The sequence below is a fragment of the Punica granatum genome, chromosome 3, assembly GCF_007655135.1.
Source record: "Punica granatum isolate Tunisia-2019 chromosome 3, ASM765513v2, whole genome shotgun sequence".
NCBI lineage: Eukaryota > Viridiplantae > Streptophyta > Magnoliopsida > Myrtales > Lythraceae > Punica > Punica granatum.
Window position 1 is genome coordinate 39,133,756 of NC_045129.1, and position 17,375 is coordinate 39,151,130.

The 17,375-nt window shown below is 38.1% G+C and overlaps 3 protein-coding genes and 1 non-coding gene across 5 annotated transcripts; 2 read left to right on the forward strand and 2 right to left on the reverse strand.

Moving 5' to 3' along the window:
* Nucleotides 1-1,452: 1,452 nt before the first annotated feature.
* On the forward strand, nt 1,453-4,465 carry LOC116199780 (mitochondrial uncoupling protein 2-like). 2 transcript variants are annotated; one of them, XM_031530268.1, is made up of 9 exons: nt 1,453-1,710; nt 1,990-2,202; nt 2,297-2,375; nt 2,546-2,679; nt 2,784-2,882; nt 3,012-3,116; nt 3,209-3,283; nt 3,661-3,747; nt 4,037-4,465. In XM_031530268.1, exons 1-9 carry the CDS (start codon nt 1,657-1,659, stop codon nt 4,064-4,066), a joined length of 876 nt encoding a protein of 291 aa, XP_031386128.1. In that variant the 5' UTR covers nt 1,453-1,656; the 3' UTR covers nt 4,067-4,465. The 2 variants fall into 2 exon arrangements, with proteins under 2 accessions (XP_031386128.1, XP_031386129.1); XM_031530269.1 differs by lacking the exon at nt 1,453-1,710 and having other exon boundaries at nt 2,040-2,202; nt 2,320-2,375.
* LOC116199778 (protein GRAVITROPIC IN THE LIGHT 1-like) lies at nt 4,334-6,764 on the reverse strand. Its single transcript, XM_031530266.1, has 3 exons — nt 6,540-6,764; nt 5,352-6,142; nt 4,334-5,250 (listed from the first exon to the last, which is right to left on the reverse strand). Exons 1-3 carry the CDS (start codon nt 6,587-6,589, stop codon nt 4,478-4,480), a joined length of 1,614 nt encoding a protein of 537 aa, XP_031386126.1. The 5' UTR covers nt 6,590-6,764; the 3' UTR covers nt 4,334-4,477.
* Nucleotides 6,765-9,917: 3,153 nt separating this feature from the next.
* On the reverse strand, nt 9,918-9,989 carry TRNAG-UCC. The gene has a single exon. It is a non-coding gene; the product is annotated as a tRNA-Gly (tRNA).
* A 3,562-nt stretch (nt 9,990-13,551) lies between these two features.
* LOC116199779 (sugar transport protein 8-like) lies at nt 13,552-16,107 on the forward strand. Its single transcript, XM_031530267.1, has 5 exons — nt 13,552-13,797; nt 13,983-14,302; nt 14,501-14,842; nt 14,993-15,280; nt 15,439-16,107. Exons 1-5 carry the CDS (start codon nt 13,659-13,661, stop codon nt 15,904-15,906), a joined length of 1,557 nt encoding a protein of 518 aa, XP_031386127.1. The 5' UTR covers nt 13,552-13,658; the 3' UTR covers nt 15,907-16,107.
* The last annotated feature ends 1,268 nt before the right edge of the window (nt 16,108-17,375 follow it).

Consider the following 17,375-nt stretch of genomic DNA (forward strand, 5'->3'; position numbering starts at 1 on the left):
TGTTATTTTTATATTTGATAGAATAATTGATGTGGTACTAAAATCGTAGCTCAACTTGAAAGTTGTGCATTTTTTGTTATTTTTTAAATATCATCGTGATATATTTAGAAAAATATGCAAACCTTGAGCATTTATATGCTACTCTATAAAGATAATGCTATATTTAAGAAAAAAATATAAAATCGTGCATTTCTGTGCTATTTTCTAAAGGTCATGCTATATTAGAAAAAATGTAAATGTCATATTTTTTTATATAATTAACCCTAATTTATATAAACCTTAATCAATTATATCTTCAAGTAGGAATTATTCTTATATATATCTAGTGGCATAACAACATCAACAACAATAATAATAATAATTGCAATTCTTGCATTTATTAATAAGACTCATTGTAAGATTTAGTCAATTTTACTTTCGATGATGATGATTGATATTCACGGGTAAACAAAACTTTTTTTAAGATTTACAGCTAACATCCAATTATTGTTCACGAGCGGCTTCATAGTTATTGCATTTGTTTATTAAAGGCCATGTCAATGATGTTCTACCTATATAACAGATTAAAAACATGTCCGGTTACGAAAAGAACATCTACTCTTTTATTCAACGCCGGACAAAATCAATATCATAATTAACGCGAGAATTTCGGAACAACAACGTTGGATCAGATCTGCCTGCAACATTTTTTCCATTAATTAATAAATACGTATTGCTAATTCTTATAGAGAAAAAAGAAAAATGAGAGGGACACCCCCAACCCGACCCATCAGCAGCAGCAGCACATGATTCCGTCCATGGTTTGGGATGGCATCAAGCAGGGTTTGGGACGACTATATTCGTCCTATATTAATACCCGTTAAGAAAAGTTAATCATAAACTCTTTCCAAACTCGTTAAGATTAAAAAAAAAAAGGTTTTCAAACCCATCCCACTAATTTCAAGAAAAGCCAATGGGAACCTATTTTTTACTCGTTAATAAGTTTGCGAGAAAAATTTGTATGAACTTATCATAACATCTATTTTATAGAAAATGATTTGATATAACAAAAAATATTTAAATACAAAATATAAATTCCACACAAATAATTATATGAAAGAAGATAAATTACAACACTTATATATCTATAATATGTTCGAGAAAAGTGAACAGCAACGCTAGTAAATTCATAATATGTTCAAAAATAATAAATCACGGCACTTTCAAGTTCATAATCTTAAACAAGTATTACAAATATTAAAAATTGACAATATAATAAATGAAAACAAAAATAAATAAATGTTATTTTGTAAAAATGAGTAATATGAAGGGTAACATGGATTTGGGACAGAATTTGAGGGGAAATCCTACAGGATTTTAACCTCAAATCCCTAAAATATTTTGATAATTCAACGGGTAAAATCCGTTAACGACCTATCAGGATTTGCGGGTAAAATACCCTTTTACATGAACCCGTTGCCTTCATTGGTTTCCGGCGAAGTAGAGTCGGAGACGCCTGCCGCTCTCTCTCACGTGAGACACCCCATTTGCCTTCTCTAGCACCTTTCCTTCCGTTCTCATCATTTCTTTCCTGGGCTCGGCCGAGATCTCCCACCAACCTCACCCGTTTGACCTCCATTGCCAGATCTTGTGCTCTGATCCACCTCCACCTCCACCATGTCGTTCATCGAGACCTTCTTGTGTAGCGCCTTCGCTGCTTGCTTCGCCGAGGTATTTTGAATCGGCCCATTTCCTTCTCTTCTGCTGCTGCTGCTGCTGTTCAGCTCTTCTTTGTCAAATTGGTTTGCGTTGTCGTGTGCCCATTATCCCTTTTAGTGGAATGGTATGGACGTCCTCCGAGGAAAGTATGGAACTTTAGGAAAATTAAGAGAGCCAAGTGATCTTAGGCAACGTTGTCTTTTTCTCGTTGTTTTTGCGATTTCCCGACCAGTTTGTACTGGTTATCTTCCTCTCTTAACCGAAAGCTCAAGCATGTATCTTTGGGCACAGTTCTGTACTATCCCTTTGGATGCTGCCAAAGTGAGGCTGCAGCTTCAGAAGAAAGCCCCAGCTTCTGAGGGAAGTCCTAAGTACAGGGGTTTGCTGGGTACTGTTGCGACTATTGCTCGGGAGGAAGGACTATCAGCTCTGTGGAGTGGCATTATCCCAGGATTACATCGCCAGTGCATTTATGGAGGGTTAAGGATTGGGCTCTATGGTCCGGTGAGTCCCGATTAGTTCCTTGCAGCTGAACCGACTGTCAATTAGTGCCAAGGAATTGATTTTTCCCTTTATCCGGGAAATTCTTGTTAAATAGGTCAAATCTTTTTTGGGTGGCAGTGACTTGGCCGAGGACACCTCTCTGTTCCAAAAAGTACTTGCTGCCCTCCTGACCGGTAAAACTGACTGAACCTGCTCCTTGTATAGCGCTTATAGTAAAGTTTTTCTCGAGGTTATCAGCCACATAAGGGGAGATTATGTTTGACCTTTTCATATGCTGATAACCTCTCTAATATCTTAAGTCTAATGGAGACTCTGATTGTAGCCGTTCCATTTCGTGAAATAGGTGCTGTAGCAATTGTTGTGGCCAACCCTACTGATCTCGTCAAAGTCCGGCTTCAGGCCGAAGGAAAGTTACCAGCCGGGGTGCCTGGGCGTTATTCTGGAGCTTTGAATGCTTATGCCACAATAGCGAAGCAGGTCAGCCTTCTTTATTGATACTGTTCTTACATTCAGGGGGCTAAGTCTCCACAAGTTTATAACATATGTTGTTGATTCCCTTCCTATGGTCTAATCATAATCAGGAGGGACTAGGAGCTCTGTGGACTGGACTTGGACCAAACATAGCACGAAATGCTGTTATAAATGCTGCTGAACTTGCAAGTTATGATCAAGTTAAAATGGTAATATTTCCATCTTTGCCAACTGAAGTGGCCAAATTCTTGGTCCACCATAGCAACGAGCAATTATGAGCTGTTACCCCTTCTGTTGTGTTTATTAGAACTAGATGCTGATGTTTTGAACTTATGCAGACGATTTTGAAAATTCCAGGGTTCGTGGACAATGTCTTAACTCAGATTCTGGCTGGTTTAGGGGCTGGTTTCTTCGCCGTATGCATTGGGTCTCCCATAGATGTGGTAAGTGCTCTTGTTTCAAATATTTCCGATTAAAAATACCTTCAGCAGGCGTACGAAGTCGATATTTTTCTCATGAAGAATGATCTTTCTAGGTGAAATCGCGAATGATGGGAGACTCGACTTATAGGAGCACTCTTGAGTGTTTCATGAAGACTTGGAAGCATGAGGTTTGTTGAGCTTCCTTTCAATTTAGGACATCATTGATCTGATTGTTTACCTAGGTCAGGTGTCACTGACTGGTACTTTGTGTCTTATGTAAATTTCTTGGAAAAGAAATAAAAGAAGCCCGAGTTTTTCTATGAACAGTTCCTACGTGCAAATTGCTGAGTTCAGAACAATACAATCAAGTCTTTCTGGTAGTTTCATCTAGTGTCATTGCTTGTGTCATTGGCCAATTGAGCTCATCTTTCCACCTTTCCTAGTTCAGATGATCGTGTGCCAGCCCAATCCATCAGGCAGAATATGAACAAACTTTGAGATAGGGCAGCTAACTGCATAATCATTCAATCAATCAATTTTAGCTTCTTTTGGACATATCTTGTAGGGAATTTTTGCCTTCTACAAGGGCTTTCTTCCCAACTTCGGACGGCTCGGATCATGGAATGTGGTCATGTTTCTCACTTTCGAGCAAGTAAGAATTTATTCTGTTTCATACTTGCTATTGCTAGTAACTGATGTTGTTACCCCTGTTTGATTCTTTCTGATGGGGTCACATATCTCATGGTTTTGAAGGTTGAAAGAAGTTCCTATATATATTAGTAGTAACAACTGGGGCGTTGTGCAAACATCCATACTCTTTACCAAAGGGATAGAACTTACTGAGAGGCTCGAAACAACAGACTTATCATGCTCATCAATGAACATTTACTTGTTGATGATCCATCTACAATGCTGACTGTAAGTTATCATCTTCTTGACAGGCCAAGAAGTTTCTCACAGGAGCAGCATAAGAATAAGAAGAATCTTTGCTCGTTTAAAGCTATAGCAAAGCTTAGGACAGTGCTTGCACTGGATGTTCAAGCTTGGAAACTGTCTGATGGAAGAGAACCACACCAGAGGACACTCTCCTCAGTACTATGCATGAAAGTAGGCATTTATAGAAATTGCTGCAGTGGCTTGTGATTAAAAGGTGGGATCTTCGCATTTTTTTTCCTGGCTTAGGTGTATGAGAATCTCTGCCGGTTGAATTATACCACTAGAGGATGTTCTACAGATTGTTTCTGCTAAGATTATTTCAGTGTTGTTGGATTGCTGCAATTCGAGTAGGAAGATACAGTGATTATTGTCTGTAATTTATTATGGAAATTGAAATTCTTGAAGTTATAAATAAAAAGCAAATTGTTTCTCGACCCCTATGCGGTTTATGAATTTATATGTTTCTCCCACGGTTGACTGAACAAGTAGACCCTAGCCTTGATCACGGTTCCATTCCCGAGCTTGAAACCTGGGCTGACAGGAAAACCCACAGTCTGGCCCAGAGGGACCAGCCCCATAGTGCCCTTCACCACGCTTTCCATGTACTGAGGATGAAACTCTGCCCCCCGATCTGCCTCGAACAGACTCGGTGGCGGGTCGAGAGAGAAAGCAAGCAAGTGAAGCAGCCAAACTGCTTTAGCAAGTCCCAGGAAATCGCGGTAGAACTGGGACCTAGGATGTTTACCGGCCATTAACTGTCTACGCTGCTCCAAATTGCCGAAGAAGGACACCTCCATTTTGGGGTGGATGATGGAGAGGTATTTCCTAGAGCAGAACTTACTGAAGTTGCAGGCAGGCAGGACCTCCAGCAACTCGATTGGATCAATGGCTTTCATGTCCTGGTATTGGGTGAAACAGTCGTGACGGTATTGTTCTGGGTTGAGGAGCGACGAGAGGCTTCTGTCCATGAAGAAAGTCTCATGTTCGAAGCCCTGGAAGATTTTCCGGGAGATGTACGACTTGAGGGCATGCTTTGCATGGTGAACCCCGTTCACTGATAATGCAGCAGCAGCTGAAGCTTCAATGGATCGGACCGCAGCAGAAATGTCCCAGTGGGCGGCACGCATGTGGGAAAGGAGAAGGGACGTGAAGGATTTGGACGCCTCTCTCACTTGACACATCGTCAGGTCAAATAGCTCCGGCATCAGAGATGTCGCAACTGCAACCAAGAATCCGTAACATAAAGTTACAAGGTTTTCTCGATGAGCCCATCACCTGAGAAAAAGGATAAAAGGAAAGGGGAAGGACATATATATGTACCTAAACCTTGACAGCAGCTGACTTTCCTCTTTGATTGGGACCTGGCCTTCTTTCCATCACTGGCCACATTCAGCTTCTTCTTTAGCCTGTCAACCTCCACTCCCCTCGCCTTCACCTCCTTCTTCAGCTGCTCCACCACTGCCTCATACGGCGGCACAACCACCTCCCTCGGCCTCGATCCGCCACCTGCACCTCTCGCCTTCCAGCCACCTTCTAACTTGCCCATTGTCTCGCTCCTCCTCCTCCACTTCTCCCATAGATCCCCGAGCCTCGTCAGCTCCTCCACCACCGCCACATCAGCAGCTCTCATCCTCTCTGGGTCCCACGTGCAATGCGCCTCTTGCAGCCCCATGTAGGCCCTCTTAACTGCCGAAACAGCATCGAACATCTGATTCATTAGTATTTGCAGCTCCGAGAACCTGATCTTATGGCTTCCATCATCCTCTTGATCTTCCATCAGTATTTGCCCCCTGTAGTACTCATCGTACTCCCAATTGCACTCCTCAGCAAGCGACCGTGGCATCTCTTCAGGATCCTGCCAGCTGGCCGTGAGAGGGCGGAGCAAGCACGATGCAGCGACACGCTGAATCACATCACAGAAGTTCGAGACTTTCTTCCTTCCACTTGAATTTTTCTCCCGAGCGGGAGCATTGCACTCATATCGCTGAGCAGCAGACCTGTCTCGCTCGTTAACTGGAACTGGCCGGCCATTGTGCATGACCGGATACTGCGAGTACCCGTGATCCTCGGCATTGATCTCAAGCTTTCCTCTATTAGCTTTCTTCTTAGTCCTGGCTTGACCAAATAAACTAATTACAACCCAAATATATCCATAATTTCAGCATAACAGTCCATGAATGTGCAGCAGGACTAACTTAAGATATATCGATCAACATGTCTTATATTTAGCGGGGTATACAGGTTGTTATTAAGGAGACGTCGTCCAATTGAGTATCTATCATGCATATGGTAAGGACCTTACAGATCCATATCATTATTAGGTATTTTCATGTGACATATATAATATATATATGCAGCAAGCATTTTCCAGTTACCACTTTGATGTCTTTTCCTCATCGTAAAGATATTAGCTAACATAGTTTGATGAAAATAATAGAAATCTCAACTCGGAACATAGAAAGTTAATTGAGAAACTCGATGATCAAAGCAACATATAGATGTAGATACCTGGAACTGCCTGGACGAAAGGAGCAAAGCAGTAACACATTTGGGAACATAATAAGTTATATACTTAAATTTCTTACTCCTCCTGGCTTCCCCGAACAACAAAGTAAAAGATCAACTAATCAGTATATGCTGATGACAAGATCAGAAGCAGAGAAAGAGAGAGCGAGAGATGGGAGAAGTGGAGTAGAGATGATGATGATGTGCAGGAAGGAAGCGTGTGGGGACTTTGCATATAAAAGAGGGCAACAATGCTAAAACAAAGACGCATGGAAGTATTAGAGTTTCGAGTGAGGCAAATTAGGCATGACATGACAATACCCCGATTCTCCCCCGCTTTCCCATTCCCTTACTTTTCTTTCTCTGTTCGGTGATATTAAGATGTGTCATCAGCTTGTTGACTGAAACTAATTTTAACTCGGCGTTCAGCATGATCATGCTTGAGAGGTGATTCCAAAGGGTTTCGCATTCCTACGTGATTACAAATAAAGCTTGGCCACACAAAATATAGTTCATTTGTCAACTGTATCACGTTTAGTTAGAGTGGAGCTTCCAAAACCATCAATTAACCTCTCCAACAATTAGTATGCGCGCAATATATCAGCCAACTAATAATCAGTAGTTGGACTCATCGTTTAGAACAATAATATCTTTCAAATCACATACCAAAATCCTAATCCTATATCCAGACAACTTTCAAAATTAGACATGTCGACAAAAATTCAAAATTAATTAAGGGTCTCGGTGGGTCCGGTTCTTCACCCTAGGTTCGACGACTGTTAATTAATTAAAAGAGTTAGGTGCATGCATTTGATAGAACGCAACATAACATTTGCCCGTGCATTGGATTCAAGACATGTTACATACGTATGTATACAATTAATATCTCTGATGTACAGTAGGTTACATGCATGCTGTGCGTTATGCTTACTACACGACATTGGAGCAGTTCCCCAGCTTCCCATTACGTACACCTTCTTCTTCTTCTTCTTCTTCTTCTTGTACCCTCCTCTCTCTTGTTGTTTTGATGTATATATAGACAGTTCGAGACCGACACATTGGTGGAAAATTCCAGAAGGGCATCCTTTTTTTATTTTTTATTTTTACGGGTTTCATTTCTTATTTAATTAATAATTAAAAACGAAGCGCATTCTCTCGATTTACTGAGGTGAGTCTTTATATATTTCATGCACAGTGTGGAGTGATTAGTTCTGAGAGGGGGCCGTCTGAAACTAACTAATCCTTTCTATTCGGTACGCAAAATTCAAAAGAAAATGCACCGAGTCTAGTTAGGGCAACCCTAAAATGGTGGGAAGATATATCATATATATACTGTCAAAATGAAAACATATATATGGGAACAGAGCTATAAGGTAGGGTAGATAGGGCCCCGCCACGCTTAGTTAATTTGGCAGAGGGTGGCTTGTTTGGAAGCTGGTGGGAGGCATCGTTTCGTCTCGTCCCGTCCCGTCCCGTCGTCGAGAAGAGTCGTCTCGGACACAGTATGTATGCAATTCAAATTGCATTTGCGCATATATATGATTCTGATTATTAGAAGAAGAAGAAGAAGAAGAAGAAGAAGAAAGAAAGAAAGAAAGAAAGAAGGAAAGGATGCTCGTGGCTAAGTACAAAATTGAATGGCTCAGAATCAGAGAGAGAGAGACGACTATCCTGCATGAAGTCTGTACAAGGCATACTCTGTCCCCTCTCCCTAACGCACGGCTTGACACCAACCGGATTTTACCTTTTGTCCCTCCTGTATATATGTACAGGGTGATGACCGGAGGTATGCACAGTAATCATTTTTAAATTAATAAAATAATTAATGTTTTGTAGCCGGTGAAAATTAAATTAAAGTAATTAATGAAGTTAGTAATCTTTTTCATTGGATGATGTCAGAGTTAACACATGCTTGATAAGCAGCAAAAAAAAAACACATATTGTAATTTATTAAAAATATTTTGAAATTTATACATTACTTAACTTTCAACTAAGTAAATGTGACAAAATCAATTAAAATATATTATTTTCAGTAAAATATATAGAAAAATGTAAGTATGGGTAGTATAGAGTATGTAGTGCGCGAAAAAATCACTCGATTGATCCAGTATACTACCAATTAATTTTACAACGAAATTCATGAAAATTAATTTGTTGAAAATTTATAGAAAAATAAACATGCATATTAATTTTATTTACTTCATCGTTAAGTAAACATATATATTAATATATTAATTTATAATATTATTATTTACTTCAGCGTCAAGCAACGTATTTATTATTGTATTACTTATTTTATTATTTACTTCAGCGTTAACAATTTATTTACTTAATAGGACGAAGTAGTAATGTGAATGCACTTATTGTTTTCGTTCGTTTATTCATTGAAACTCGAATAGAATCACAGTTGCGGAAATGTGGAATTCGAATCATACTCTCCCTAGCGTACTTCGAAAACAACCAAGCTTTATATATATATATATATATATATATATATATATTATGTACCCTCGTAGTAATAATAATACATTTATATGTTCGTTATGTCACATACAGGGCAAAAAAAAAAAAGTAAAGAAAAAGAAAGAAGAAGAAAACTAACGAGGCTTATTTTGTGCGTGCCTTGATACATCCTTCGTGCATGGACTCTCCCGCCGGACAATATCCTCGCTCGAAAACTCTCTCGTCCTAATTGATTGGCTACTCAATGAGACAAATTGCTAGCTAGGTCGAATCTCTTGATTCATCCGATCACACGTACGCTTGCTTTTTCTCGCGAAAGATGGATAAGTTTATATATATAATATGTTTGTTCACCATCATCATTCTACCCAACACGTGAAATGAAACTCAATCTTAGTTGGACGCATTCATAATATAGTTCGTAGCTATGTGCATTTTTTACCCTTATGCATAGGCTGAAAAATGGTTCTTCTGATTTTACGTTGAGCTCTGAAGTCCAAGGCTGATCTCTTAGCTGGACCGCTCCGATCATTCTTTCTAATAGATCTGATATGAGAGAATCAATTATAACCTTACTCGACATTTAATTAGAAATGGCTTTTCCTTTACTGTAATTCTACGAGCGTTGCATTTTCATTATCTATATGATGAAAAAAAAAAAAAGGGATGACTAAGAAATTCGTATTTTTAAAGGGTATCCGTCCGTATACAGATATAGTCTCAAAACGGGCAAAACAACTTGGAATGAACATTGATCATGTGCTGAAAACTCAGAAGGCCAAATTATATTGGGCCGATGGATATTTGTGTACGAGAAAGAAAAGCTTAAAAATAGAATGCCTCTCAAACTGGGCCCAAGTCATATTGTGGGCCTTAAGCCCATCCAGCATTGCAATGGGCAAAACCGCATAATAAAGATGCGTTTGCCGGGAGTCGAACCCGGGTCTATTGCTTGGAAGGCAATTATCCTAACCGTTGGACTACAAACGCACTTTTTGTTCAGTCATCCAATCACAAAATACTAGTATAAGAAAGGAAAAAATCTTCTTAAATTTAGTTATCCATCCATCTCTGTAACTTAAAAAGGAGAGTTGAGTTGTGTTGCGAGGAAATTTTTTTTTCTTGCAAAAGAAACGAAAAAGATTTCTTCTTTATTTGACATGCATCATTGGTTTATTTTTTTTTAATTTCCCTGCATCATTTTTTGTCCTCATTTTTTTTGTGAACATTTTTTCACAAATTTCATTTTTTTCCCATCATTCCCTATAACTCTATCAACATATTAAAATAATTTATATTATATTGCGATGAAGAAATTATTATAATTTTATGTAAGCATGATGTATTGAAATAGCTCGACTTTCGTATAAAATAGTTGACTTATATATAAAACAAATAGATCGGTTTAAATAAATATATCGATACTAATATTTACTTGTATTTCCGTATGTTTTTTCGAAAAAAGAATTTATATTTATTTATAAAGCATTTAAAACAGGTCCATCTCCCGGTAGGGTGAGTGGACTCGTTTTTTTTTTTTTTACGATTAAAATTTTATTTTTATTTACTTTTTCATTTTTCCCGATTTGTATTTTAATATTCAGAAGCTCAATTAGTTCCGACTAATCCACTCAAGTCGGATTGGTTCACTAAGCGGTAGAATTTCTCTCAATCGTGAATTTTCTCCACGTACAATTATAGAATTCGCGTCAATTTTTGTTTTTGTTTTTTGTCTTGTCTCTATTATTTCTCGGTTTTTATGCTCATATCTAGAAGTCGATTGACTCCCAACTAATTCAACTCCAGTCTCTTTAGCCCATTAAGTGATAAAATTCTCCTTATCGTGAATTTTATATACATACAATACTCGAATTGACCACAATTTTTTTCCTTTATCTTTTAAAATAATATTACTTGTTTATTCGCTTCTCTATTATTTTTCGGTTTGTATCATAATATCCAAAAGTTCAATGAGTTCCGATCAATTCAGCTTGAGTCGCGTCGGTCCACTAAGCAATAAAACTCTTCTATTCATAGACTTTTTTTTCCTAGACACAAGACTCAAATTTGCTTTACTTACGAGAAATAAGTGTTAAATTCACCCGAACCAACCCACCTTGTGCCCTTACCATTTTAAATCATTTCCAAGAGAAAGTACGTGAAAAAAAAAGACCTTCAAATAATATATATTTTAAAATTTCAAGTGTCGATATGAGATTATTATAAAAATTTGGGGACGATGATTTGACTGTTCCAAAAATTTCCGCAGCATTGGGTGGAACCATACCACTAAGTCAAAATTTAACCTAGTAAACAAAGATCTCCAACCCCTACACTATTATTCTACTTTTGAGACAGCTACTTAAAATTGAGCAATTACTTAATGCATTATAAGAACACAAAGATCATAATCAGACCATTGTTCGCATTTAATGAGGCATACCCTGTTACTACCAAAGAAGTATATACGTTTCTATTCACAAATTTTTTCTGGTTTTTTTTTTTTTTTTGGGGGGAGGGGGATAAGTGATGCTCTTTATTTAACAAACTGGGCAACTTAAAGATTTAATATCGGAAATATTTTAGGATCTCGATGTTATATCCCAAACAACCTAATTAATCTCGGATAGACAATTTAATGTAATGCAAATTTCAAAACCTTTCTTCTCTCTTATCCATACGTACATATCGTATACATACAGATAGATAAATAGATAGACAGATAGATAGATATCCATCCATAATACATAATTAGGACTAATTAGGACTAATTTACAGATATAAACCTTTTCTTGTTGCCAATTGTTAAAGGGTGAATTTCTTTCAAATAAAATGTACGAGAAAATTCAATTTTGAGTAATTTAATTGGGCCACGGTGGAGAAGCTATCAAACCAGTGCCATTCTAGCTCGACTTACATATAACATAGATACATAATATATATATATATATATATATATTCCGGTTACAACATAGGTAGATAGATTTAGATACTGATATTGATTAATATTCAGTTGTATATTTGTAAAGTTTTTTTTGGGAAAGGAATTAAAATTTAATCTTGTACAGTAGCCGAAAATTTTAATCTAGTACAAAACTAATAGCTTTCCTCCATTGTACGAAATCATGATCCACTATTTGATTTTCTTTTGGGGTGAATGATCCACTATTTGATTAATATTCACTTTTTTTTTTGGAAAGGAATCAAAATTTAAACTAGCACAAAACAAACTGATTTCCTTCATTGTACAAAATCCACCGGGAAATTTTTTTATAAAAAAAACATTGGACTGAGGTGGAAAAGTGTATATGCCGTCCTTTTTAACGAATTGCGCAACTCAAAGATTTTAATATCGGAAAGATTTTAGGATCTGAAGTCACGATTTTATATACCAAATAGCCTAATTAATCTCGGATAGGAATATATCTGTTAAATACAAATTTCAAAACCCAATCGTGCCATTGCAGGTGTGGTGGGCACCGACTACTGCGGCATCCCCCCCTACAAACCGAAGCACATACTATACTAATTGCGGCCACACTTGCACTCAACTTTAGTTGGTCGCAGATTTGGATCAAAAGCGATGCTTTAGATCGTTTTAATGCTATTTTGAACCCCCGAAATGTTTCTTGAGTTATTCATAAACTTGTAATAGATATTAGACAAATGTTTTCTTGATTCTTGGATTGGCGTTGTATATAGATTCCTCGGCCATCTAACCCTCATGCTCACAACCTATGTCAATTAGGCGTTAGGCTAAATATTGTCTCCCTTTGTATGTTTGAGAGTTACTCTTGTAACAATGCCCGAATTTATAAATAATATGATTAGATGTTTACTCAAAAAAAAATTCAAAACCCACTTTCTTTGTGAAGAATATATAAATTATAATCATAATTTTATGTAAGCATGATCTATATATTAAAATAGCTCGACTTATATATATATATATATATTTATAATACATAGCTATGCTTAGATACAAATATTCACTTGTATTTTTTTTTTTGGGAAAGGATTTAAAGTTTAAGCCAGCAAACGAGGATCTCCAGCCCCTACACTATTATTCTACTTTTGAGACAACTACTTAAAATTGAGCAATTACTTAATGCAATATAAGAACACAAAGCTCATAATCAGACCATTGTTCGCATTTAATGAGGCATACCCTGTTACTACCAAAGAAGTATATACGTTTCTATTCACAAATTTTTTCTGTTTTTTTTTTGGGGGTGGGGGATAAGTGATGCTCTTTATTTAACAAACTGGGCAACTTAAAGATTTAATATCGGAAAGATTTTAGGATCTCGATGTTATATCCCAAACAGCCTAATTAATCTCGGATAGAAAATATCTGTAAATGCAAATTTCAAAACCTCTTTTTTTTTTTTTTTTTGTTTCCTCTTATCCATTCGTATATATCGTATACATACAGATAGATATATAGATAGATAGATAGATATCCTTCCCTAATACATAATTAGGACTAATCAGATTCTGATCAGGGTGTGTTTATATATAACCACAGAGGTTAGAGGTCGTGCCAAGGAGAGCAGAGTTCAGATAATTATTAAGCACTTAGAAATACAACCAGCCCCGACTAATAGAGAGAAGAACTATTCCATAGTGATTCCTTTTCTGTTGAAACTACGAAAGAAGATGCCGACAGTGGCAGCACTTGAATCAGGCGGTGGCGGAGGGCAGGACTTTCCGGCAAAGCTGACGGGGCAGGTGCTGATCTGCAGCATCATTGCAGCCTTCGGTGGTCTCATGTTCGGTTATGACATCGGAATTTCCGGTAAGATTATTAATTCTTCTGTCTTTCTGTTTGGGATGGCCAACCTGAAAGCAATCGAGTTAAGAGGAATTAATGATTTTATTTATTTATTTTTATGGAAAACAGAGTGCTCTGATCAAACTATTGACGTACATACTGCTGTGTTATGGAATAATGCATGGAACTTGTCGGTTTATATATGGCAGGGGGAGTGACGTCCATGGACAGTTTCCTGATGAAGTTCTTCCATGAAGTCTACGAGAGGAAGCACGAGGTCAAGGAGAACAACTACTGCAAGTACGATAATGAGTACCTTCAGCTCTTCACGTCTTCCCTCTACCTGGCAGCAATCGTGGCCAGCTTCGCGGCCTCATTGTTCTGCAAGCGGTTCGGCCGCAAACCAACCATTCAGGCTGCCTCCATCTTCTTCCTTTTGGGTGCCATCCTTGATGCTGCGGCACTGAACATTTACATGCTCATCGCCGGCAGGCTGTTCCTTGGTGCCGGAGTTGGTTTCGGGAATCAGGTACTTGTTTTATGCTCTGCTCTCCAACAAAATCTAATAATGACGTGTTAATTTGGAATGTGGGTCCGTCGGTGATGTTACGATCTTTATTGTATTTCATTCTATTGTACCAAACACACTTTTAGGGCTAGAGATAGGATTATAGATCTATAATTAAAGTCGAGCTGATTTGGACCCGATTTAATGGTCATAAAACAGGCAGTTCCCCTTTTCATATCGGAGATAGCCCCAGCAAGATACAGGGGAGGCCTCAACATATGCTTCCAGCTCCTAATCACTGTCGGGATCCTCGTGGCGAATGTCATCAACTATGGGACTTCCCAACTCCAAGAGTACGGTTGGCGCATCTCTCTTGGTGGCGCTGCAGTCCCTGCCATCATTCTCCTCGTTGGCTCATTCATCATTGTAGAGACCCCCACGAGCCTAATCGAACGCGGGAAACTGGAGGCCGGCCTGAAGACTCTCCGGAGGATCCGAGGGGTCCATGACGTGGACAGGGAGTTCGAGGAGATACTACATGCCACGGAGCTGGCAAAAAAGGTCAGATACCACAAAAGCTCCCACTTAACATTTGTATGTGTGTATTCTGTGAAAACTGTGGTTGGTCATACATACATACATATAAATATATATATAATATAGACACTTTCAGAACAGAGGTGGTCTAATACTGTTCATGTCAAAAAGCAGGTCGAGACAAACTCGTTCAGGAACTTGATGAAGCGATCCAGCCGACCTCAGCTCATCTGCGGGACAATCCTTCAGGTGTTCCAGCAGTTCACTGGCATCAATGTGATCATGTTCTACGCACCCGTTCTGTTCCAGACCATGGGCTTTGGGAGCAGCGCATCGCTGCTATCGGCAGTAGTAACGGGCCTAGTCAATGTCATCTCAACCTTGGTTGCAATTTTTACGGTTGATCGGTTTGGGCGAAGAGTGCTACTACTGGAATCTGTATTTCAGATGCTCATTGCTCAGGTCCGTGGAAATTTTCAACTCGTTTTCTTTTCTTTTTTTCAAACGTATCTGGAGATGAGACGGGCTAATTAAAGACGATGCCGGTTGTGACCATGAAATATAGTAGGAAGGAAGGACCGTGGATATGACTGTTTATGTACTATTTATTGATTATGCAGAGCGTGATGGGGGGAATCCTGATGAAGTTCTTACAGTCCACGAACGAGATGCCCCAGCTCTATGCGAAGATCGTGGTGCTCCTAGTGTGTGTCTTTGTGGCAGGCTTTGCGTGGTCGTGGGGTCCGCTGGGGTGGCTGATCCCGAGCGAGATCTTCCCACTTGAGACCCGGAATGCCGGGTTCTTCTTCGCAGTGAGCATGAACATGCTCTGCACCTTCCTCATTGCTCAGGCCTTCCTCTCAATGCTGTGCCGAATGAGGTCCGGAATCTTCTTCTTTTTCTCTGCCTGGATCGTCCTGATGGGCCTGTTCGCCGGCTTCTTTCTGCCGGAAACCAAGGGGATTCCGATCGATGAGATGAATGAGCGGGCCTGGAAGAAGCACTGGTTCTGGAAGAGGTACTTCGATGAGGAGGAGAGTCCAGCTCCAGCCCACTTGGAATGGAAGGACACCATGACCAGAAACTAGAGGGCGCTACCAAGTCATCTATATAAATCTAAATAGACAGCAATACGCGTTATAGGATTTATTTTTTGGGTCAAATCCACCGTTACAGTCTCGTCGTGCGTGCATATTTTTTCATGTTTCTAGGATTTATTTCACGCAAAATAGGTAGGTCTTTTTTTCAATATTCATATAGATTCGGCTATATATGAATGAGTACACACATTTGATGGCACAAGAAAGGAATTACTGCGTTGCTTATATATATATATATATATATATAAATAGAAAAGCAAACAGTTTGTCTTTTTTATTTCGACACGCTTAATTTGATTGCACTCATTTTTAATTCAAAAATCATTAATTGGTATCTGCACGTCGAACTAATCGATCTGTCTTTTTTGATATCCATGCTGCTACTGCCGAGCTGCTTATTGTAACGGTTGAACGACTTCATTCGCTCATCCATTTTAATCCATAGTAATTAAGTTGCAAGTTGCATGGTAGTGAAACTCTTATACAATCTCATTGCCGCCAAAAATCAAAGCATAGTCGAAAAATTTACTTATTTGATCTAATAGATTACGGAAGAAAAGATTGGTTCGTGTAGATGAATCCAATCAGATTGAACTCCGTAACTTTCAGGAAAGAAAGATTGGTCCATACTTAATCTATATATGTAACACATAATAATAGTAGATGTTATAGTTAATCTTCACATATAATTACAATCGTTACCCACAAAGGAAGATTATATAAGTTAGAAAAATTAATATTATATAAAATAATAACAATTCTTATCCAAAAGAAGTATTACGTAAATTAGAAACATAATATAAAAGGAATCATATAAAATATTATAGTTAATCTATATATCTACAAAAACGTATACAGAGACATAATTTCCCATCTATCTATTATGTATGATAAAACTAATTGTATGTGCAATGCATGCTACTAATAAGCATAAAAAATATACTATTGATATAATTAAAATAAATAAATTTTAAATTTATGTGTGATAGTATAGTTTCAATTGGAATGCAAATAATTGAATTACCAACTTGCACTCCCCCATGATTTTTTCCACTCTCCCTAGAAATTTGTTGGCGATTCGATCTCGCTATGAGGCATAAAAAAAAATACAAAGTATATTGCTTTAAATAAGGAAATCGAGTGTTAATCACACGAGTAATTATCACATTTTTTTTTAATTGGAAAAATCTCATTCATAGGTTCTTTCTTACAGCATCATTGTGAATTACGGACCTTTACGATTCCTTCTTTTTTTCCTCCTGAAATTGCCATCCCACTCCCCTATACATTCAAACCAACAGAACATTTTTTAAGCTTTTCTTAATTGATTTTCATCAATTGATATTTCTAACAGATGATAATATTTTACTTTTATAAAAATAAATTATCGTATTTCTATAGCAATAACGTTACGTAACATTGCGGAGCACGGTACAGATCTTGTGTAGAAAAATGAA